Source organism: Sorex fumeus, unplaced genomic scaffold (assembly GCF_029834395.1).
Source record: "Sorex fumeus unplaced genomic scaffold, SorFum_2.1 ptg000007l, whole genome shotgun sequence".
In the NCBI taxonomy this organism is placed as follows: domain Eukaryota; kingdom Metazoa; phylum Chordata; class Mammalia; order Eulipotyphla; family Soricidae; genus Sorex; species Sorex fumeus.
Window position 1 is genome coordinate 47,742,862 of NW_026606064.1, and position 25,077 is coordinate 47,767,938.

Consider the following 25,077-nt stretch of genomic DNA (forward strand, 5'->3'; position numbering starts at 1 on the left):
GAATTAAGTACACTTATGGAAGAATCTAAAGTAAGATTAATAAAACACTAGAAAAATAAAATTTTTAATAAAAATGTTAGGTGAATGCTTTTTATTAACATGAATGACTAAGACTGGAATCTGCATGTAATTGAAAATGAAGATATAGTTGCTTTGTCTTATGTTTATACAAAGATATTCTAGAAATTGGAAAACTTAAATGATCTCTCTTTCTAGAACATAACAATGGAAAGAGAGAAGTTGATAGATCTGAAAAACTAATAATACATTTAAAAGTATAAGTAGCACTGTAGCACTGTCCTCCTGTTGTTCATTGATTTGCTCAAGCAGGTACCAATAACATCTCACAACAAATTGTGAGACTTGTTGTTACTGGTTTTTGCATATCAAATATATCACGGGGAGCTTGCCAGGCTTTGCCATGTGGTCAAGATTCTGTCGGTAGCTTGCTGGGCTCTCCGAGAGTGGCGGGGGAATCAAACCTAGGTCGGCACGTGCACGACAAATGCCTTACCCGCTGTGCTATAGCTCCAGCCCAAAATTATAAGTAGAATTTTTTAAAAATCAAGAATACAAACTGAATTACTTATGTTCGATAATACAAAATTTGGGTGACAGGATATGAATTTAAAATGAATCATAAGGCATACCTGAATTTTTCAACAGATTAATTTCTGGGTGAGGGTTGGCCCGAGGCAGTAGTCTGGTGGAAGGGCATTGCAGCAATTATGGAATGTGGGAGCTTTTTCAGCTGCTGGGGCTCTTTTTGGGGCAGCTGTGGACTCAACCCACCTTCACCCCTCTTCCCCCACCGGGTGCCCTAAAGACTCAGCCATGCAAGACTTCCGGAAAAGTATTCTGCAGTTTGCTATCTCTTTCGAGATGCGGTGTAGGTGGTAAGCTCTTTGATATCAGCCTTGACAGATTAATTAATTTGTCAAATTAATTTGTCAATTAATTATAATTAATTAAAGAGATAGGGAAATAAGTATGTTGATAACTTGGGTAAGAACAAAACAGTTATGAAGAGTGGTAATTTCCAAACACTGTCAAACAAAACAAACACTGTCCTCCCGTTGTTCATAACGTCTCCATTTTGAGACTTGTTGTTACAGTGTTTGGCATATTGAATACGTCACTGGTAGCTTGCCAGGCTTTGCCGTGCAGGCAAGATACTCTCGGTAGCTTGCCAGGCTCTCGGAGAGGGGAGGAGGAATCGAACCCGGCTCAGCTGGGCTGGCTGCGTGCAAAGCAAATGCTCTACCGCTGTGCTATCACTCCAGCCCTTGGTAATTTCCAGGCGTTTGATAAAATATAACTGCTGAAATAAAAAGATAGTTAATGGCTGTAGTAGCATAATGAACAAACTAATTGCAGAAACACAAATTAGTGAAATTATAGATGATATGTAAAATATCAAAGTAATAAATTGAAGAACTCACAAAAAATGAAGAGCAATTATGTACCGATAGATCAAAGGAATTAATATAACTAAAATAGCTACACTTCTAAAGCAGACTACAAATTTAATATGATCTTAGTAAAATTTTTCACAGAAATAGAATCATCCTAAAATTTGTATTGAATCACAAACAATTCAAATAAACAAGTATACATCGAAAAAAAACAAAGTTTAGAAATTCTGGTTTCAATATTCTTGGTTCTTGATTTCAAACTATCTTACAGAGTTATAATAATCACAGTTTGACATAACAACAAACACCTAGATTAACTGAATAGAGAGCCACAAAGTAAATATACATATATTTATTTATATATACGTATGGCTGATAAATTTGTGAAAATCTATCAAAATATATGATGGGGAGAGGATAGTCTTTAATAAATAATGCCAGGGAAACTAAACAACTGCATGCAAAAGAGTGAAATGGGACCACTATACTATATACAAAAATCAATTGAGAATGGATTAAAGATGTGAATGATAGACCTGAAACTTAAAAACTATCAGAAGGAAGTATAGGTGGTAAGCTCTTTGATATCAGCCTTGACAAATTAAAAAAAATGGATTTGACATCAAAAGCAAAAGGAAATACCAAAAAGCATTAAGTTAACTACATCAAACTAAAAAGTTCCTTTATAACAGAGGAAACAATCAACAAACAGAAAATACACTTTTTTGAAACGGGTTTGCCACCAGAACACAGGTGTCATGAAAAGATTCACATCAACATTGTTGTCATCTCTGGACATATAGACTCTGGCAAGCCCACCACTACTGGCCACCTGATCTACAAATGTGACATCGACAAGAGAACCATTGAGTAATTTGATAAGGAGGCCACCAAGATGCATAAGGGGTCCTTCAAGTATGCCTGGGTCTTGGATAAGCTGAAAGCTGAATGTGAGCGTGGTATCACCATTGATATCTCCTTGTGGAAGTTCAAGACCAGCAAGTACTATGTTACCATCATTGATGCCCCAGGACATAGAGACTTTATCAAGAAAATGATTACAGGCATTTTTCAGGTTGTCTGCACTGACTGTTGCCACTGGTATGGGTGAATTTGAGGCCGATATCTCCAAGAATAGGCAGACGTTCAAGCACGTCCTGCTGGCTTATACACTGGTTGTGAAACAGCTCATTGTTGGGGTTAACAAAATGGATTTCAGCGAGTCACCCTACAGCCAGAAGATATACAAGGAAATTGTTAAGGAACAATCATGATCATCCTGTTGTTCGTCGATTGCCTCTAGCAGGCCCCAGTAACATCTCCTTCGTCCTAGCCCTGAGATTTTAAAAAGTGCCATATTCAAGGCTATTTCAGGGTTAGTAGAATGAGACCCATCATTGTTACTGGTATTTGGCATATTGGGTACACCACAGGGAGTTTGCCATACTCTGCCGTGTGGGCAGGTTACATTCGGTAGCCTGCCAGGTTGTCCAAAGTAAGAATGGGATAATAAGATGTAATAAGATATAAAACCCAGCTCCCGGAAGAGAACAGTGCAGAGTTTCCTGACCCCCGCGCCTGACTGTCCTCATTGGGGCCCCGTGGAGGGGGGCGGGTTGAGTTTCCCTTCCTGCCCTGAGTAGAGCTCTGGCAGCTGAAGACCTCCAGAACCAGCCACAACCATGCTGAGACCACTCTCCACACGCATGAAGGTACCAGCAGAGGAACAAAGCTATGTGGGTCCCGGGGCTGAGATCTCCAAGCCTGCTCGGATAGGGGCTGAGCATCCTCCACCAAGATCCTCCATCTTCTAGTAGGCAGGGGTCACACCCACCAACTGGCCCCTGACGCTGTGTAATCCAATCAGCGGCCAAGACCAAGAGACTACAAAACCCAGCTCCCGGAAGCGCACAGCCATGAATGTATCCTGCTACCCACTTGTCCTGCCCCTACAAGATGTTTACAGATTTTAAGGAAGATAGCATTTATATTAAGGAAATTGGCTACAACTCTGTCACAATAGCATTTGTGCCAATTTCTGGTTGGAATAGTGACACTATGCTGTAGCCAAGTGTTAAATGCTATAGGTGAAGAGATAGAAAGTCACCCATAAAGGTGGTAGTGCCAGTGGAACCACAACTGCTTAAATCTGTAGATTGTATCCTGCCATCCATTTGTCCTGTCCCTCCAAGATGTTTCCAGATTAGAGGTATTGGTACTGACCCATGGTCCGAGTTGAGATTGGTATTTTCAAACCAGACATGGTAATTATATTCACTCCAGTCCATGTTACAACTGAAGCTAAGTGTGTTGAAATACACCATGATGCTCTGATCGAAGCTCTTCCTGGAATAACATGGACTTTAATGATATCAAGAATGTGTCTGTTCACTCAAAAGGAGAAAGATAACAAAAGGGAATGCCCTGCCACAGAGGTAGGGTGGGATGAGGGGATGGGGGAGGGAGGGATACTGGGACTGGTGGTGGTGGAGAATGGGCACTGGTGGAGGGATGGGTATTCGATCATTGTATAACTGAAACCCAAGCACAAAAATTTGTAAGTCTACAACTGTACCTCATGGTGTTTCACTAATAAAAATTTAAGAAAAAAAAATGTGTCTGTTAAGGATGTTCATCCTGGCATTGTGGCCGATGTTAGCAAAAAAGACCCTCCATTGGAAGCAGAGGCTTCACAGCTCAGGTGATTATCCTGAACCATCTTGTCAAATCAGGCTGCTTATGCACCTGTACTGGATTGTTGTATAACCCATGTTGCTTGCATGTTTGCTCACGTGAAGGAAAAGATGGATCCTCGTTCTGGAAAAAAGCTGAAAGGTGGCTCCAAATTCTTGAAATCTGGTAATGCTTCCATCATTGTTATGGTGCCTGGCAAATCCATATACATTGAGAGCTACTCTGACTACCCTCCTCTGGGTCGTTTTGCTGGTCATGATAAGAGACAGACTGTTGCCCTGGGTGTCATCAAAGCAGTAGACAAGAAGGCAGCTGGAGCTGGCAAGGTAACCAAGTCTGCCCAAAAGGCTAAATTAATATTTTCCCCGTACTTGCCATCCCAGTCCTTTTATTTATTTTTTACTATTATTATTAGAGTCTCTGGATCTTGGCCATTGATGGGATTACATGACGCCAGGGGCATGACCTCTTCTTGTCTAGTTCTCCCTCTTGGAGAACTCAGCAAGCTACTGAGAGTTTCCTGCCCGCACAGCAGAGCCTCGCAAGCTCCCTGTGACTTATTTGATATGCTAATAACAGTAACAGTGATGGGTCTCATTCCCCTGACCCTGAAACAGTGCCTTCATTGTGGCACTGTTGGGAAGGACGAGTAAGGAGAGGTTGCTAAAATCTCAGAGCTAGGACAAATGGAGACGTTACTGGTGCCTGCTTGAGCAAAGCGATGAACAATGGGATGACAGTGATACAGTGATGATGATGATGATGATGATTTTGCTTTTTTTTTTTTTTTGGACACACCAAGCTATTCGCAGGGGTTACTCCTGGCTCATGCACTCAGGAATTACTCCTGGTGGTGCTCAGGGATGCTGGGAATCAAACCCAGGTTGGCCACATACAAGGCAAACGTCCTACCCACTGTGCTGTTGCTCTAGCCCTGCCACCCCTGTCTTAATCGGTGGAAGAATGATCTCAGAACCGTTTATCTCAGTTAACCATTTAAGCTTAATAGTAAAAGACGGGTTAATGGTACCAGTGTATCATAAAACCCCCAAAAGGAAAGAAAAATGTTTGGTGGACAATGTGTGTGTGTGTGTGTGTGTGTGTGTGTGGCAGTTTTAGTTACAGGTTTTTAAAATTAGCACTTTTTAATGGAAACAACTTGACCAAAAATCTGCCTCAGAATTTTGATCACTTGATCGCTTGATCACTTGACATCCCCTTACTCATCGATTTGCTCGAGCAGGCACCAGTAATGTCTCCATTTGTCCCTGTCGCGTGCTAATGTAGCCCAATGGCATCTGCTCATTCTAGGAACACAAAGAGCCTCAAACCAATCGTTCAGGGTCTTGACAAAGAAGTCTGACCATCTCATAGGTCGGCGGCCACTCAATCTTTTGACATCCTGTGGGATCCAGTCGGTAAAGGCTCTAGTCCAGTGGTCATCTCCAAATCTCATTACGTGTCCAGCCCATCTGATTTTCGATGCCTTGGCAAAAGAGACAGTGTCTCTGATTCTTGACTGTCGACAGAGGTCGGAACTCCAGATTCTTTCTCTCATTTGAGTAAAGCAGGTTACTTCAAGCATAGCTCTTTCGATTCCTCTTTGGGAGACCCAAATAGTGTTCTCATCCTGTTTTTGTAGGGCCCAGATCTCTGAGGCATATGATCGTGCAGGAATAACAGTGCAATCGAAGAGATGTGCCCAGAGCCCAAGGTTCTTCATCCTCTTAGCTATTTCTTCGATGCGCTTGAAGGCGTTCCAAGCTGCTCTCCTCCTCCTGAGCAACTGAGGTGCCAGTTCATTTGTCATGTTGACTTCTCAACCCTCGACCAAAGACTGGTCTGTCTCTATTTGGGGAAGCCATTCTCTTCTAATGAAGACAAACAATACCAACAGTAAATACTCAAATTTAGTGAAACTGTGCTGAGGATGATCAATGAGCTCAAAGAAATGAAAGCACAGTCATCCAAACACAAGAAAGTATAAGAGTTGAAATATAAAACTACAGACAGGAATGACAGAAATAAAGAACATAGTAGGTGATATTTTAAAACTCAGTAGAAGCGGTATGGTGCCACCAACAGGTCAACCTGTACCTGTAGGGTGAGTGCATCAGCACCCTGATGGTGCCTTCAGGCTTCCTGATACCCCAAAATTGCTGCTGTGCCTTTGGCCAGACCCCAACAACTTGGGACCAAGTCTACCAAGAAATTAAATGGCCAAAAGTTAGATATGTGGGATCCATGCCCACATACCACCCCTGGCTCAACTATACAAGCTCATTTATTGAATTGGCCTTATTTCAGAGACCTATAGAAAATCTCGAAAGAGATCAAAAGCCACAATCTCGGAACCATGTATGGCTGAAGAGACTGGGGTAAATTGGAGGGGGCAGGTTGGCCTGCTGGCCCACCTAAGCAGAGACCCCAGCAGCCACTTGCTTCCACAATCCAAAATCGCCACCATATGGCCTGAATCCACCATATCTGGATGGGCCTCACCAAGATATAATCTGTTGAAAATTCTGGTATGAGGGTTTTGTGACTGAAATCTCCAGACTTTCTTCGAGTTGGGATGGGCTGCCTCCACTCCACTTCCCAATACTCATGGAAGCACTGGCAATCACCCCCCACGAACCAACTCCAACACCACCCTGTAAGCTCTCCTACTCACCTTGCTTCAGAGACCCATAAATAAATTTCTCACTCGTAGCACTGCACTGTCCTCCCGTTGTTCATCGATTTGCTCAAGCGGCCACCAGTAACGTCTCCATTGTGAGACTTCTTGTTACTGTTTTTGGCATATCAAATACACCATGGGGAGCTTGCCAGGCTCTGCCATGTGGGCGCCATACTCTCAGTAGTTTGCTGGGCTCTCCAAGAGGGACAGAGGAATCGAATCCAGGTCAGCCACATGCAAGGCAAATGCCCTACCCGCTCCAGCCCCCAAAATGAAAAAATCCAAAGGTACAGAATATTTAAAGCAGCAATATCAAAAAAGGAATGTACACACAAAGGAAAGCCCATAAGATACTCAGAAGATCTATCAGATGAGACCCTCTGACCTAAAAGACTGAAAGGACATGGTACAAAAACTAAACAAAATGAACACTTCACCTTGATTACTTTTCCAACTAGATTATCATTCAGATTTGGAGGAACTATCAACAGTTTAGGTAATTCAGTTGAAGACAACAGCTTAGGTAATTCATAACCTTGAAACCAGTTTTGCAATAAACATTAAAAGAGCTCCTTCAGAGGACCCAAGAAACTTCCTGTGATGACCAACTCAGTGCCATAATGTGGCATTGGATATGGCACTCAGTATTGGTGCTTATGGATGTCTTCTGCTGGATGAAGAAAGTTAAAAACAGAGCAATTCATCATCACAAATTGACTTTTACTGATTTATTTTCTGATAATTCTGTTTTAATTCCCTTAATTTTTATTGGAGCAAGTAAAATGAAATTAATTCGTTAAATGCCTGCCAAGGCTAGGAGTTCGAGAGAATCTGGGGTGAACCATGGAGAGAAAGGGATATTGGTGGTGCAGCTGGTTTTGAAACATTGTGTCTGAAACAGCTCTATTCAGAACAACTTTGTAAACTACAGTGTCTTAATCTAAAGAAAAAATTTAATGATATCGGCTGGAGTGATAGCACAGCGTTTGCCTTGCAAGCTGCCAACATGGCCGATCGGAGTTCGATTCCTCCGCCCCTCTCAGAGAGCCCCGCAAGCTACCGAGAGTATCTTGCCCACACGGCAAAGCCTGGCAAGCTCCCATGACGTGTTCTATATGCCAAACACAGTAACAACAAGTCTCACAATGGAGACATTACTGGGCCCGCTCGAGCAAATCAATGAACAATGGGAGGACAGTGCAGTGCTACGAGTGAGAAAGGAAATCAAAGGGATGTAAATTAGAAAAGAAGTAAAACTATCACTATTTGCAGATGACATAATCGTCACAAAAGACCCTGACGTTCTCTAAGAGGCTTTTCAAAACAACAAAGTAAACAGCTACGAAATTAACATACAAAAATTTCACATACCTATGTGCAAATAATGAACTAGAGGAGAAAGAGATCAGAGTCTGCTCCGTTCAAAATGTTGTCCAAAAACATCAAGTTCCTAAAGAATCAATTTAATAAAAGAATTGAATTATCTATGCCTTGAAAATTATGTCACTTTTTTGAAAAGACAATTGGAAAATAAAAGATGACCTTGGGAAATGAAAAAATATTTTGTATTCATGGATTAGAAGAATCAATAATGTCAAAATAATCGTCCTACTCAAATTGTTATAAGGATTCAGTGAAATCTCCATACAGATTCTGATGACATTCTTCAAGGACTTAGGACAGTCAGTAACAAAGTTTGTATGATATCACACACCCTGACTAGCTAAAGCTAGACTGAGAAAAAAGATACTGGTAGTTATCTTATTACCTAACTTGAAATTATACTGTAAACTATGGTGATCAAAATAGCATGATACTAGAATAAGGATAGACTCTCTGAAAGTAGAGTATTCAAAGATAATTCCCCAGATCTGTGGTCAACTAATTTTCAAAAAGGAACTAAGTATATAAATGGAGGAAATCCAACCTCTTCAACTATGTTTTTTTGTTTTTTAAATTATAGCTTAGGTAATTTTATTATGATTAGTGTTCAAGTTTATATCATTGATATACAAAGTTACAGCACCCCACCACCACTATGTTACCTCTTATGTATTAGATTGATTTTTTTAAAAATAAGAACGTATATATGGGAGAAATACATGAGAATTTGTCATTTTGCAGTGAAAATTCACATTGAACCACAAATAAAAGGTGGAAATATTGGTGAACTTTATTCCATCAGTTTTTTTTTTGGGGGGGGGTTCTTGGTCACACCCAGCAGTATATAGGGTGACTCCTTACTCAGTTCTTAGGGAATCCTGTAGTTCCAGGGATAGAACTCGGGTACCTGCATGTAAAGCCTACTTTGCATCCACCCAACATGTTGAGCTATCTCTCTGGCTCATCGAATTTAAAGATGTCCAAACAAAGAAAGCATTGTTAGTAGGAATAACTCAGACAACAGATATTTGTAGTACCTAACAGTAAGGATTAATTTTTAGAAAAGGAAAGAAATCCTGTAACACTGTCACTGTCACTGTCCTCCCATTGTTCATTGATTTGCTCGAGCGGGCCCAGTAACATCTCCATTGTGAGACTTGTTACTGTGTTTGGCATATCGAATATGTCACAGCCAGCTTGCCAAGCTTTGCCACGGGGGCAAGATACTCTTGGTAGCTTGCCTGGCTCTCCTAGAGGGGTGGAGGAATTGAACCCGGGTCTGCCAGGTCTGCTGCGTGCAAGTAAATGCCCTACCCGCTGTGCTATTGCTCCAGCCCTCTAACACATAAAAAATTATTAGAAATCCATTTGAAAAAATGGTAAATGATGTGAATAATTATTTCCCAGGAAAATAAATCACATCTGAAAATGTCACTTTTAAGTTGACGTGGGGACCCCACTGCCTACTATGTTTCCTGGCAGGTTCAAGGCTAGCCAGACTCTCCTCCCTGCTTGTCTGCTGTGTACACTCTGTTATCCACTGAGTATCATACCCCACCCACCTCTTATACCTCTTATATCATGGAATCCCCACTTCATCCAGGTCTTTGTGAATACAGCAGGCTAGATAACTCAAGATCTCAGTGACCTTGAAACTCATGGCCCCTGACTTCCAACACTGTCCTCTGGACACTCTGCAGTGCTCTCTGTATTTGGCTCTTTGTGTCCTGTGCATGTACACATCCAGTATTTTACATTTGTCAAGGGAACAAATGCAATCACAATTTTATAATTCTAATTACTGTAATTTTCAAATCTAAAATTTACTTAAGGTTCTTTTAAATGTATTTTGTTATTGTTGTGGTGGTGGTGTTGTTTTTTGGGGGGGCGTTGTGGGGGGATGGAGCGGTGTTTGGGGTACTATATGCAGTATCAAGAATGAACCACAGTCACTTTAAAACTTGCTAGAGGAAGGAAGTATGCCAAGAGCTAAAGTCTGCGTTGGTTGACATTATATAGATCAGACAAGACTTAGAGAACTTTAATAACTATTTTCAGTAAGAAATTTTAAGCTGCCATCTGTTTCTGCAACGTTTGTGTGTTTGTCAAGTGCAGTACTGCCCAATCCATGGGAGGAAACAGATTTGTTAACCATATTATTTGTTCTTGGTCTCAGAAAATAAGATACATGAGTTATAGCAAGGATGCAAATTTCAAATTACTCTTGTTCTTCTTAAGAACAAGCGTATTAAATTTTGTTATTTATGTAGGCATATATATACAGAATTTCATTCAACTCTTCATTAAAGAATATGTTGAAAAGACGTGCTAAAATCCTGAAGTCGTTTGTAAACATTGATACAGTTAAAAGTAGAGTTGACATTTGAACCCATGTCTATTTCATTTTGCCATCAAAGCTTGTTCATTTTGATATGTTAAATCAAATGTCATTTAAAAACATTTGACTTTATTTTAGCATAATTTAGCCAAATATTCCCTAGTAAAAATAATTAAGCAGCATGAGTTATTGAAAGATGTAGTAATAAATTAAAATAATTTATTTATTTCCTATTTAAGAAATAATTTGAGTTGCTGCTGTGGGGTATAGAGACTCATAGAAAATGTTTTTAATTATATTTTTTAAATTTATTTTGCAGCGCAAGACTCACCAGTTTTTTGTCAAGTCTTTTACTACTCCTACAAAATGTCATCAGTGTACTTCTCTGATGGTGGGCTTGATAAGGCAGGGATGTGCCTGTGAAGGTAAGAACAAAATAATAAGCTCCCTAAATTGTAATTTAACAACTTTATTCTCTTTAAAATATATATGATCAGGAAAAGTGGGAGTAACAACTATCTCCATTTATCCTTTTGGTTCTTTGTTTCCAACATAAAATGGTCAGTTCTATTTGAATCCTGATGATATGGTTAGACCCATAGCTGTGAGTGAGGTTGGTGTATTATTTGCTTAAAGAGGGCTGGAGTGATAGCACAGCGGTAGGGCGTTTGCCTTGCATGCAGCCAGCCTGGCCGAGCCAGGTTCGATTCCTCTGCCCCTCTCAGAGAGCCTGGCAAGCTACCAAGAGTATTCAGTATGCCAAACACAGTAACAAGAAGCCTCACTGGGCTCGCTTGAGCAAATCGATGAACAATGGGAAGACAGTGTTTGCTTGTTGTTTTGCCTTTTAAAGGTCCCCAGACAGCAAACAGCAGACTGAAAGCCAGGGAATTAGTGGCTGACCTTGTTACTGAAGAGCATTTGGGCTTCATCTCTTTATGGAAAAGTACAGAAGACACATTTGACATTTGCATTATAAAAGGGAACATTCTTTTGTGAAAAAGAATAGTATACCTAATGAGATGGGTCATCCCCCAATAAATCCTATATAATTTCATGTGTATATGATTAATTCCTGAAATGTGCAATTAGGTCAAAAGTTGGAAAGTCAAACAATCAGCATGAGAGTGGGTACTGCTTCCAGAGAGCTCAGTGCATTATAGAATCAAATTTTTTGTTCAAATATAAAATGTTTATGATTACTTAATGCATTAAAACAAAAAATATAACTACAGATAATAAAAATAAAGTATACGTGAATTTTTCTTACATATTTGCATTTTTGGACAAAAGTGTTAGAGATAGTAAACTAAACAGGACACCTTGCTAAAATCTGTTGTATATTGGAGATGTCTGATGTCCCTAGGAACATTTTTGTCCCTAGTATATCCAGACAGATGTCCCTAAGAACATTTTTCAGGGAATGTATAGTTAAATATAAGCTGTTCATGCTTGTTTCATTATTCAGGGTAAATCTGTAGTCCTGAAAAATCAACTATGTGACAGAAGACATGAAAGTTATCATTGAGTTTATTCATTTAATTTTTATCTTATAGCTTGTATTAGTGGCAGAGACTCCTTGCTGCCCTTCATTGATCCCTCGGGTGTTTGTAGAAGGCTAGCTCCATGTTTCAGTCTTAGATGGTGTAAAGAAAAAGGCCCTCATGAAGTTGATGTGAAAGATGAGAGATTGAGGGGCTTCTTTGAGTAGAAAACAAAATGTATTTTTCCCCTAGGACTTCTGAAATGAAAATTATCTAAATTAATATAGATTATATTATTTTAGAAATACATATTTTTCAAATGAGAGATACTTTTATTAACAGTGCTTCATGTGCAATTTACTCCTATACCTTATACTAGTAATAAGGTAGTTATTTCAAACTTTAAAACTTTTCCATGTCTTAATGCAGTGTTAGAAGGAAATTAGAAGGAAAGGTAACCATCCACTCTCAGCTGTGTGTATTCTCTTTGTAAAATATACTATAGTTCACCTGTAACTTCAGATCTCAAATATTAAAAATCTTCAAATAAGAAGGTCATGAATATGTATTGTTATGGCAATGTATTGTTTGGTTACTTAACCAAAGTAGAAGATCTGGATTACATTATCTTATAAATACATATAGAGGAGCTGGAGTGATAGCTCAGCAGGTAGGGCATTTACCTTGCATGCGGCCGACCTGAGTGCGATTCCCAGCATTCCATATGGTCCCCCGAGCACCACCAGTAGTAATTCCTGAGTGCAGAACCAGGAGTAACCCCTGTGCATTACCGAGTGTGACTCAAAAAGAAAAAAAAATTAGATATGTGGCCTGATATGTGAGTCAAAAATTTAGATATGTGAGTCAAAGGAAGGGATCAGAATTGAAAAGTAGAGATGTGAGAGTTATGAGTTTGTAGTGATAAATACAAAAAGGAAGTGCATATATGTGAAAAGAGTAAGTTTGAGACTGGAGACAATAGAAACAGGTAATCTCAGGAGGAATAGTAATGTTCCTTCTCAGATTACCTGTTTCTGTTGTAAGTTGTGTCTTAAACCAAAGAAGAGACTTTGTATATTTTTTAACCTTATCTTATATTGGAATTTAGTTTGTACTTATAAATAACATTTTTAAATCTTTTTGTCAGTATTCTGGCTTTAGATCAGTCCCTAGAATAGACTTTAGATCAGTCCCTAGAATAGAAAACTTTGAGGTCTCCCCATTCTGTCTTTCCTTCAAGCTACACACCATGAAAGTTTGTGTCTTTTCTTAAGACCTTTTGACATCTGTGTGATAAAGCTGTGGAGATGTCTGTCTGATAAAGCCTGTGCTCAAACTTTCATAAATGGTCTGATAGTATTTACAGCCTCTAAAGATTATTTTTTCCTGATTGATTGAAATTGGTTAGAATATCTGTTGTTTTCACTGCCCTTTGGAAATGAGAGTATACCATAAAACAAATTATAACTTGCTAGACACTCCACTTATAACTGAATATATCTGCTTTCTTATAGTTTTGGGCGGGGTTAAAACTTAGTTTGTCTTCTCTTTGTGGTTTCATGGTATTTTACTGGTAATATGTAATCCATTTTCCACTGTGTATTAGTCTCACAATGATACCCCTTCATTTTCTCTCTCAATTTTTCCTCTATGTTCTTTGGGGCCCACCCTAAGAGTAGAAATTGTCTAAGTAGGATGTCTTAGTGTGTAATCCGTAATCCCTTCTAATAGGCTTGTTTGTTTTAATTATTTTAACCTTTAATTCTCAAACAACCAAATCTCAATCAACTTGGTAGATTATCATTTTATCTTAGAATATCAAGTGATACTTATGTGAATGTCAGATAAAGGTTGTCATGGTGATATTGGTAGAACTTAAGTGTGTAAGTTATGAGACAGACTGCCTGGGTTTGATTTTCAGCACTGTTACTATGAACTCTGACCCAGGCAAGGTTAAATCAGCCCTCTTTTATCCATTAGACTACACATAATTTTTTATTTGTTTCTCATTATTATCACTCGAGCGGGCCCAGTAACGTCTCCATTGGAGACTTTGTTGTTACTGTGTCTGGCATATCCAATACTCTCGGTAGCTTGCCGGGCTCTCCGAGAGGGGCGGAGGAATCGATCTCGGGTCGGCCATGTTGGCCGCTTGTAAGGCGAGCGCCCTACCCACTGTGCTATCGCTCCAGCCCTGGAGCGATAGCACAGCGGGTAGGGCGTTTGCCTTGCATGCAGCTAACATGGCCGACCAGAGTTCGATTCCTCCGCCCCTCTTGGAGAGCCCGGCAAGCTACCGAGAGTATTCGATATGCCAGACACAGTAACAACAAAGTCTCCAATGGAGACGTTACTGGGCCCGCTCGAGCAAATCGATGATCAACGGGAGGGCCTTTACTTACTTACTTACTTATTATCACTAATGTTAACATTGAATATTGATGTTAGACTAATAAAAAATTTTCCTTATCGAAATTCCTTTTTTTCTTGTTGAAATCCTTTTTTAACTCATTGAAATTCTTACTGTTAATCAAGTGGATTAACTCCACAAATTACAAAACACCTGTTTAAAATAATATTAAGATAATGTTCATCAAATATAGTAACTTGTATGAAATGAGTATTTAATGCATTTTCATTTTGGAAAAGTGAAATTTTATTAAACTTTTTCTTTCCTCCAAAAGTGTGTGGATTCTCATGTCATATAACCTGTGTAAACAAAGCTCCTACAACTTGTCCAGTGCCTCCTGAGCAGACAAAAGGTCCCCTGGGTATAGATCCACAGAAAGGAATAGGAACAGCATATGAAGGTCATGTCAGGGTAAGTATAAGTGTGAAGTGTGTAGAGCTTAAATGAATCTTCTATAGTTTGCTAATGAGTTACAGTAAATTTTAGTCATCTTACAAACATGGACCTTTACAGAAAATTAGGTGATGAATATTTAATAATTTAATTTCATCCCAAGTAATTTTAAATTATAATTTTTTTAATTTTTATTACTTTTTAAATTTATTTATTGAATCATGCGAGAACAGTTACAAAGCTTTTGTGTTTGAGTCTTGGTCATACAATGATCAAACACCCATCCCTTCACCAGTGCACATTTTCCACCACCAAAACCCCAGTACACTCTCATCCCACCCCTACCCCTACCAGTGTGGCAGATAATTTCCACATTACTCTCTCTATACTTTGATTACATTCACTATTTTGACACCAGTCCCACCATTATTATTTGGAATTTTCCCCAAACACTGAGACCTGCCGAAAAGGCAACATTAGAGAATTTGCTATCTATTGCTGGTTATGAATAGCATATGATGTTGCACAGCTGCTCAAATTGTCTAATGTTGCTCTCGTGGCCACACAATCTTGGAATTCTAACATTTTAATAATTAGGTCTGAAGAGATTTCTGCAAAGAACCGCTCAGTTCTGAGATTTGTTTGTGTATCTCTGGGATCATGACCATTATGGAGCTTAATAAGTAGCCCAGGGGCCATTCGTGGGCAGCATTTCAGGGTCCTGTTGGGGTGGGAGAGGAGAAGGACCAGCTCTCCTATCGTATGAGGCCCAGTGTGTGTCGTCACTGCTGGCCCAAACCCGGGTTTCCAATGAAATCTGGAAGATGGCAGCTGTCAGGCTTCCCAGGGAATAGGTGGTAAGATGACACCTTTTTTTATCTAGGGTGTCCAGATGAAGGTGGTCTAATTCAAAGTCTGGAGGCATTTCTGGCAAGAACCGCTCAGTTACAAGGTTCATCTGTGTGTCCTAAATTATAATATTTTTAAATTATAGTATTTTTAAGCAAAAACCTAATCTCTGGAAATAAATTCTAGAATCACAAATTTTTCTGTTTCTGTCTACAATAAACATACTTCTTAAAATTTTCACAAATTAGTCTTTATCACTTGGTTTTTTTTGTGGGACAATGACTTATCCATGAAATATGAGACATTATCAAGATATAATTGTACAGGTACCTTGAATGGTATTTTTTACGACTTAGAAATAGATATCTATGTGTTACTTTAGTAGTTAAAATTAAAATACCTTTTCTGGGGGAGGAGTCAGGATCAAACCCAAATTCTCATATATGCAGGGCAGTCCTGGCACCATTTAAAGGCCATTCAGTGTCACAAAAAGGGTATTCTCACATTTTCTCATATATTATTAATAAATATAGCACTGTAGCGCTATCCTCCCATTGTTCATCGATTTGCTCAAATGGGCACCAGAAACGTCTCCATTGTGAGACTAGTTGTTACTGTTTTTGGCATATTGAATACATCACGGGAGTTTACCAGGCTCTGCCATGCAAGCGGGATACTCTCGGTAGCTTGCCGGACTCTTCGAGAGGGACAGAGAAATCGAACCTGGGTCAGCTGCCTGCAAGACAAATGCCCTACCTGCTGTGTTATCACTCCAGCCCTAAAATTGGAACAAAATACTAATAAATATATGTGTTTTATTTATATTTTACTAATAAAGGGCAGATTTACATTCTGAGTATGTTATCTTTCGGTTTTCTGTATGCAATTACAGGGCCTCAGGTACACATTTTAATTGAGTTGTTTTTGTTTATTAATTTCTAACATCAAAAAATGAAGATCCCTAAACCAGCTGGAGTGAAGAAAGGATGGCAAAGAGCTTTGGCTGTAGTTTGTGATTTCAAACTCTTTCTGTATGAAATTGCTGAAGGAAAGGCCTCTCAACCCAGTGTTATAGTCAGCCAAGTAATCGACATGAGGTAAGCTTTCTAATGGAAAAATATCTCTGCCTTTACAGCATAGAAATTAAAAAGACTTTTAATAGCTTAGCATTATTACTTCATTTATAGCATAGGAATTAAAATGGTTTTGTAAAGAGGGTATTTTTAATAATTACATTACCTTCTAGGAAATAAGGTGTAGGTACAAGATAGGCTGATACATGTTTTTTGAGTGTAATAGGACTGGAGTTGAGGGGAATGAAGCTAATGTTTGAATCCAGTAGTCCAATTTAAAGATTGCTCACAAAAGGAAGATTTGAAGTGTGGTATTTTTATACTCTTATAAAAGTTTTACATATCTCCAGTGTGAAGAAAGACTTCAAAATAAAAATTAAAAATCTGTCAAGCTCCTAGACAATATAAAGAATCATAAACTTTTTTTTTATTAAATCACCGTGAAATACAGTTAAGTAACTTTCATGATTGAGTTTCAGTCTTGCGATGATCAAACACCCGTCCATCTGCTGGTATACAACTTCCACAACCAATGTCCCCAGTATCCCTCCCCATCTCCTGCGTCTATGGTGGAAAATTTCCTTCTTGGTCTCTCTCAACTTTGGGGCATTATGATTTGCAGTAGATAATGAGAGGCTATCATGTTTGGTTCCTTATCTACTTTCAGTACACATCTCCCATCCCGAGCAATCCCTCCAACTATCATTGACATAGTGATACCTTCTCTATCCCGGCTGCCTTCTCCCACTGCTCTTAAGGCAGGCTTCCAAATGTGGAGCAGTCTTCCTGGCCCTTGACTCTACTGTCCTTGGATATTAGTCTCATATTATATTTTACATTCCACACATCAGTGCAGTCCTTCTATGTCTGTTCGTCTCTAACCCATTTCACTCAGCATGATATTCTCCATGTACATTCATTTATAGACAAATTTCATGGTTTTATCTTTCCTAACAGCTGCATATTATTCCATTGTGCAGATGTTCTATAGTCTCTTTAAACAGTCGTGTGTTCTCAGGCACTCAGGTTGTTTCCAGATTCTAGCTATTGTCAAGAGTGATACAATGGTTAGGCAATAAAAAGATATTAAGGGCACACAAATAGCTAAGAGGATGAAGAACCTCCAGCTCCGGGCTCATTTCTTCGATTCCACTGTTCTTCCTACATTAACATAACACCTGAGAGACCTGGGCCCTATGAAAACAGGATAAGAATGCTATTTGGATCTCCCAAGAGGAATTGAAAGAGCTATGCTTGGAGTATCATGCTTCACTCAAATAAGAGAAAGAAGCCAGAGTTCCTACCTCCGTCGATGATCAAGAATCAGGGATGCTGTCTCGTTTGCTAAGGCATCAAAAATCAGATGGGCTGGACACGTAATGCAATTTGGAGACGACCACTGGACTAGAGTTGTTACCGACTGGATCCCACAGGACGTCAAAAGATTGTGTGGCTGCCCACCTCCAAGATGGTCAGACTTCTTTGTCAAGACCCTGAACAATCAGTTTGAGGCTCTTCATGTTCCTGGAGCGAGCAGAAGCCATTAGGCTACACTACCATGCGACAGGGATGGATGGAAACATTACTGGCACCTGCTCAAACGAATCGGTGAGTAATGGGATGTCAAGTGATCCAGTGATCAAGTGAAGGGCACACATATAGGAAAGGAAGAAGTCAAATATCATTATTTGCAGATCATCTGATACTAAGAAAATCCTAAAGACCCTACAAAAGAAACAGTAGGTTTGTAGAGTAAAATGGCAAGCTGCAAAATCAACGCCCAAAAGTCCATGGCTTTTCTACATACAAATAATGAAAGAGAAGAAAGAGCTATTTAAAAAAACAATCCCAGAAAAGATGGTCTATTGGAATTTGGGGGAGGAAAGTGGGTACATGGGTGATGGATGTGGTGTTGAAATTTTGTTCACAGGAAACCATCATAAACAGTATTGTAAATCTGTTTACAGCACCTCAATCCAAAAAAGAGTTTATAATTGTAAATAAATAAATAAAACAATCCCATTCACAATAGTACCTCAGAAAATCAAGTACCTTGGAATTAGCTTAATTAAAGAGGTGAAGGAGTTATACAAAGAAAATTATAAAACACTTCTTCAAGAAATAAAACAGGACACTAGGAAAAGGAGACACATCCCCTGCTCATGGATTGGGAGGATTGAACATTATAAAAATGGTAATAATCCCCAAAGCACTATACAGATTTCTTACGGTCCCTATCAGAATACCCATGACATTCTTCAAAGAAATAGACAAAACTGTCCTGAAATTCATATGGACTAAAAACCCCCCACGAACAGCTAAAGCAATCCTTGGGGCAAAACTGGACAACTACATGCAAATAAATGGGATCAGATCTCTACCTAACACTATGTACAAAAGTAAGATCAAAATAGATTAAAGACCTCAACATCAGACCGGAATCCATAAGGTACATTGAAGACAAGATTGGAAAAACCCTCCACCACATTGAAGCTAACAGTATCTTCAAAGATGACATACCACTGGCCAAGCAAGTGAAAACAGAGATAGACAAATAGGAACTATCTTAAACTAAGAAGCTTCTGCACCTCAAAAGAAACAGTGACCAAAATACAAAGACAGTCTACAGAATGGAAAAGGATATTTGCCCAATACACATCCGACAAGGGGTTGATATTGAGGATATACAAAGTACTGGTTGAACTCCACAAGAAGAAAACATCCAACACCATCAAAATGGGGCGACAAAATGAACAGAAACTTTCTCAAAGAAGAAATCTGAATGGCAAAAAGGCACGTGAGAAAATGCTCTACATCACTAATCATCAGGGAGATGCAGATCAAGACAACAATGAGATAGATATCTCACACCACAGAGACTGGCCCACATCCAAAAGAACAAAAGCAGCTGGTGTTGGCACGGATGTGGCGAGAAAGGCACTCTCCTTCACTGCTGGTGGGAATGCCGACTTGTTCAGCCCTTTTGGAAAACAGTATGGATGATTCTCAAAAAATTAGAAATTGAGCTCCCATTTGATCTAGCAATACCACTCCTGGGAATATATCCCGGAGAGGCAAAAAAGTACAGTCAAAATGACATCTGCACTTGTATATTCATTGCTGCACTGTTCACAATAGCCAAAATTTGGGGGGAAAAAAACGAGTGCCCGAGAACAGATGACTGGTTAAAGAAGCTTTGGTTCATCTACACAATGGAATACTACACAGCTATTAGAAAAGATGAAGTCATGAAATTTACATACAAGTGGTTCTACATGGAAAGTATCATGCTAAATAAAATGAGCCAGAAAGAGAGGGTCAGACATAGAAAGACTGCACTCATCTGGGGAATATAAAGTAACAGAATGTTCATCAAACACCCAAGAATAATTGAGATAAGTACCAGGAGGTCTGCTCCAGGGCTTGGAAGTTGGCTTCACATGCTGGGGGGAACGGCAGCTCAGATAGGGAAGGGAACACCAAGTAAAGGATGTTTGGAGGACTCGCTTGGGATGCAAGATGCGTGCTGAATGTAGACTATAGACTGAACACGATGGTCACTCAAAATCTCTATTGCAAACTATGCCCTAAAGGAAAGAGTGAGCAAAAGGAAATGCCCTGCCACAGGGGCGGGGTGGGTTGGGGGGATGGGGTTTGGGGGTGGGAGGGCTACTAGGATATTGGAAGTGGAGAATGGGCACTGGTGGAGGGATGGGTACTCGATCATTGTATAAATGAAACCCAAGCATGAAAGTTTATAAGTCTAAAAAATAAATAATAAATAAATAAATAAAAACCTTGGGAAAAAGAAGATGGGTGGCATCACCTTCCCAACTTCAAACTGTACTACAAAGCAGTAACAATTAAAACAGCCTTGTATTAGACTAGAAGCAGATCCACAGAAAAATGGAACAGAGCTGAATATTCTGTCACAGACTCTCAAATATATGATCACTTAATCTTTGGTAAAGGAGCAAGAAGTGTAAAGTAGAACAAAGAAAGCATCTTCAACAAGTGGTGCTGGGAAAGCTGGACAGCCACCTACAAAAAAATGAACTCAGACCTCTATCTAATGCCAGGCACAAAAGTCAGATCAAAGTGGATTAAAGACCTCAAAATCAGACCTGAATCCATAAGGTACATGGAAGAAAATGTAGACAGAACCCTCCATGCATGACATTGAATCTAAAACCATCTCTAAGGATGAAACACCACTGACCAAGCAAGTGGAAACAAGCATAAACAAATGGGACCACGTCAAACTAAGAAGCTCCTGCACCTCAAAAAGAAAGACTGACCAAAATACAGAGAGAGCCCACTGAATGGGAAAAATTATTTACCCAATACCCATTTGATAAAGGGTTAATATCAATGATATAAAAGTCATTAGTAGAACTGCACAAATAGAGAAAGAAACTCCAATCCCATCAAAAAATGGGGAGAAGAAATGAACAGAAGCTTCCTCAGAAAAGAAATACAAATGGCCAAAAGGCACATGAATAAGAACTCCATATGACTAAACATCAGGGACCTGCAAATCAAAACAACAGTGAGGTATCATCTCACACCACAGAGACTGGCACACGTCCCAAAAGAATATGAACAACTAGTGCTGGCGCTGATGTGGGGAAAAAGAGACACTCACTCAGCGTCGGTGGGAATGCTGACTGATCCAGCCTTTGTGGAAAACAATATGGACATTCTTTCAAAAAACTAGAAATTGATCTTCCATATGACCCTACAATATGACTTCTGGGAATATATCCCAAGGGTGTAAAAAAGCATAGTAGAACTGACATCTGCACTTGTATGTTCATTGCAGCACTGTACACGATAGCCATATCTGGAAACAACTCGAGTGCCTGGGAACAGATAACTGCTTAAAGAAACTTTGGTAACTTCTACACAATGGAATACTATGCGGCTGTTAGGAAAGATGAAGTCATGAAATTTGCTTGTAAATGGTCATGGAGAGTATCGTGCTAAGTGAAATGAGTCAGAAAGAAAGGGACAGACATAGAAGGATTGCACTCATTTGTGGAATATAAAATAACAGATTATGACACTGACACCCAGGGACAGTAGATAGAGGGCAAGAATATTGCTCCATGGTTGGTAGCCTGTCTCATAAGCTGGGGGAGAAGGCAGCTGGGCTAGAGAAGGGAGCACTAAGTCAGTGATGGTTGGGTTGATCACTCGGGATAGTAGATGTGTGCTGAAAATAAAGGACCGAACGTGATAGCCTTTCAGTATCTGTATTGCAAACCATAATGCCCAAAAGTGAAGAGAGAGTATCGGAGAAATTGTCTGCCATAGAGACAGGGTGAGTGGTGGGATCGGGCTAGGGTGGGGCAGGGGGAGGAAGTATTGGAGACATTGGTGGTGGAAAACGTGCACTGGTAGAGGAATGGGTGTTCAATCATTGTATGACTGAAACTCAAACATGAAAGCTTTGTAACTATCTTATGGTGATTCAATAGAAGATAAATAAAATAAAACTACTATACATTTAAAATAGAAAACAATAGTGATGCAATGAATATATGAGTGCAGAGAGCTTCTCTGCTTTGTGTTTTTTGCTGTTAGGGTATATTCCCAGGAGCAGTATTGGGTCGTATGGAAGCTCAATTTCAAGTTTTTTTCAGGAATGTCCATATTGTTTTCCAAAAAGGCTGGATCAGTCAGCATTCCCACCACCAGTATCTGAGTTACTTTCTCACTGAATCCACACCAACAATGGTTGTTTTGTTCTTTTGGGACGTGTGCCAGTCTCTGACTTGAGATATCTCATTACTGTTTTGATTTGTATCTCTCTGATGATTATTGATGTATAGCATTTTTTATATGCCTTTTGGCCATTTGTATTTCTTTTCTGAGGAAGCTTCTGTTCATTTCTTCTCCCCATTTTCTGATGGGATTGGAGTTTCTTTTTCTATTTGTGCAGTTCTACTAATGACTTTTATATCATTGATATTAACCCTTTATCAAATGGGTATTGGGTAAATAATTTTTCCCATTCAGTGGGCTCTCTCTGTATTTTGGTCAGTCTTTCTTTTTGAGGTGCAGGAGCTTCTTAGTTTGACGTGGTCCCATTTGTTTATGCTTGTTTCCACTTGCTTGGTCAGTGGTGTTTCATCCTTAGAGATGGTTTTAGATTCAATGTCATGCATGGAGGGTTCTGTCTACATTTTCTTCCATGTACCTTATGGATTCAGGTCTGATTTTGAGGTCTTTAATCCACTTTGATCTGACTTTTGTGCCTGGCATTAGATAGAGGTCTGAGTTCATTTTTTTGTAGGTGGCTGTCCAGTTTTCCCAGCACCACTTGTTGAAGATGCTTTCTTTGTTCTACTTTACACTTCTTGCTCCTTTACCAAAGATTAAGTGATCATATATTTGAGAGTCTGTGACAATATTCAGCTCTGTTTCATTGGTCTGTGGTCTGTTTCTAGTCCAATACCATGCTGTTTTAATTACTTCTGTAGTATAGTTTGAAGTTGAGAAAGGTGATTCCACCCATCTTGTTTTTCCCAAGGATTGCTTTAGCTATGCACGTGGAGGTTTATTGTTCCATATGAATTTCAGGACTGTTTTGTCCATTTCTTTGAAGAATGTCGTGAATATCCTTATGAGGACCGCATTGATTCTGTATAATGTTTTGCCGTTTTAACAGTGTTAATCCTGCGGATCCACAAGCAGGAGATGTGTCTCCATTTTCTAGGGTCCTGTTTTATTTCCTGAAATAGCGTTTTGTAATTTTCTTTGTAACAGTTCTTCATCTCTTTAGTTAAGCTAATTCTGAAGCACTTCATTTTCTGAGGCACTGTTGTGAACAGGATAGTTTTTTAGGTTTTTTAGTATCTCTTTCTTCTCTTTCATTATTTGTATATATTTTGGGTGTTGATTTTTTAGCCTGCCACTTTACTCTACAGACCTGTTGTTTCTAGGCGCTTTTCTTAGGGTCTTTAGGATTTTCTAAGTATAGTATCATGTCATCTGATAATAGTGAGAGCTTGTTTTCCTCCTTTCCTATCTGTATGCTCTTGGTATGTTTTTCTCACCTAACTGCTATGGCAAGAACTTCCAGTACTATATTGAATAGAAGTCACGAATATGGTTAACCTTGTCTTGTCCCCAATCTTAGTGGGAAGGCTTTTAGTTTCTCCCCATTGAGAATAATAATTGCTGCGGGCTTGTGGTAGATGGCTTTGACTATACTGAGAATAGCTTTCAATTCCCATTTTATTGAGAGTTTTTATCCTGAACAGATGCTGGATTTTATCAAATGCTTTTTTCTGAATCTGTTAGTAAGATCCTATGTTTTTCATCTTTTCTTTTATTGATATGATGGATTATGCTGATTGACTTGCAAGTGTTAAACCATCCCTGCATCCCCAGGATGAATCCTACTTGGTCATGGTGTATGATCTTTTTGATGAGTCATTGGATTCTGTTTGCTAGGATTTTGTCAAGAATCTTTGGATCTGTTTTCATCAGTGATCCCGGCCTGTTATTCCCTTTCTTTGTGGTATCTTTGTCTACTCTTAGTATCAGGGTGATATTTGCTTCATAGATACTGTTTGGAAGTGTTTCTGATTCTTCAATTTCCTGGAAAAGCTTAAAGAGGATTGGGAGTAGGTCTTCTTTAAAGATTTGGAAGAATTCACTAGTCAATCTACCTGGGCCAGTACTTTTGTTTGGGGGAAACTTTTTATTACTGTTTCAATTTCCTCGGTGTTGATAGATCTGTTCAGGTACTTCAAGTTCTCTGTTTAAGCCTTGGGATGCTGTAGGAATTTATGATTTATCCATTTCCTTGAGGTTTTCTTGTTTTGTGGCATAAAGATTCTCAAAATAATCTCTGATGATGCTTTGAATTTCTGTAGTTTCTTTGTGATGTACCCCCTTTTTATTTCTGATTCTGTTTATTAGGGTTTTCTCTCTCCCTTTCTTTGTGAGTCCTCCTGGAGGCTTATCGATCTTTATTTTTTTCAAAGAATCAGCTCTTGGTTTCATTGATCTTCCGGATTGTTTTCTTTTTTTTTTTTTTTTGGACTTCCATCTCATTAATTTAGGTTACTTATGTGGGCTCACTCTTTCTTCCTGAGGAATGCTTTAGAGCTGTAAACTTTTCTCAACACAGCTTTTGCTGTGTCCCATAAGTTCTGACAAATCCACGCGGGTTCCGGGGCCGAGACCTCCAAGCCTACTCGGATTGGAGACGAGCATCCTCCACCCAGATCCTCCAAATTCCAGTAGGCGGGGGTCACACCCACCACCTGGCCCCCTGGCGGCGTGTAATCCCATCAACGGCCAAGACTCAGAGACTATAAAATCCAGTTCCCGGAACCGCGCGGC

The 25,077-nt window shown here is 39.4% G+C and overlaps 1 protein-coding gene and 1 pseudogene across 16 annotated transcripts in view; both read left to right on the top strand.

Annotated features, from left to right (window-relative positions):
• CDC42BPA (CDC42 binding protein kinase alpha) overlaps window positions 1–25,077 on the top strand; it is a 309,339-nt gene that overhangs the window by 250,653 nt on the left and 33,609 nt on the right. For all 16 annotated transcript variants that reach the window (XM_056137674.1, XM_056137749.1, XM_056137680.1 and 13 more), the window contains 3 exons: window positions 10,830–10,935; window positions 14,679–14,815; window positions 16,604–16,743. In XM_056137674.1, the coding sequence (XP_055993649.1) occupies window positions 10,830–10,935; window positions 14,679–14,815; window positions 16,604–16,743 (383 nt within the window). The remainder of the gene's footprint in view (window positions 1–10,829; window positions 10,936–14,678; window positions 14,816–16,603; window positions 16,744–25,077) is intronic.
• Window positions 835–7,323, top strand: LOC130041405 (putative elongation factor 1-alpha-like 3; annotated as a pseudogene).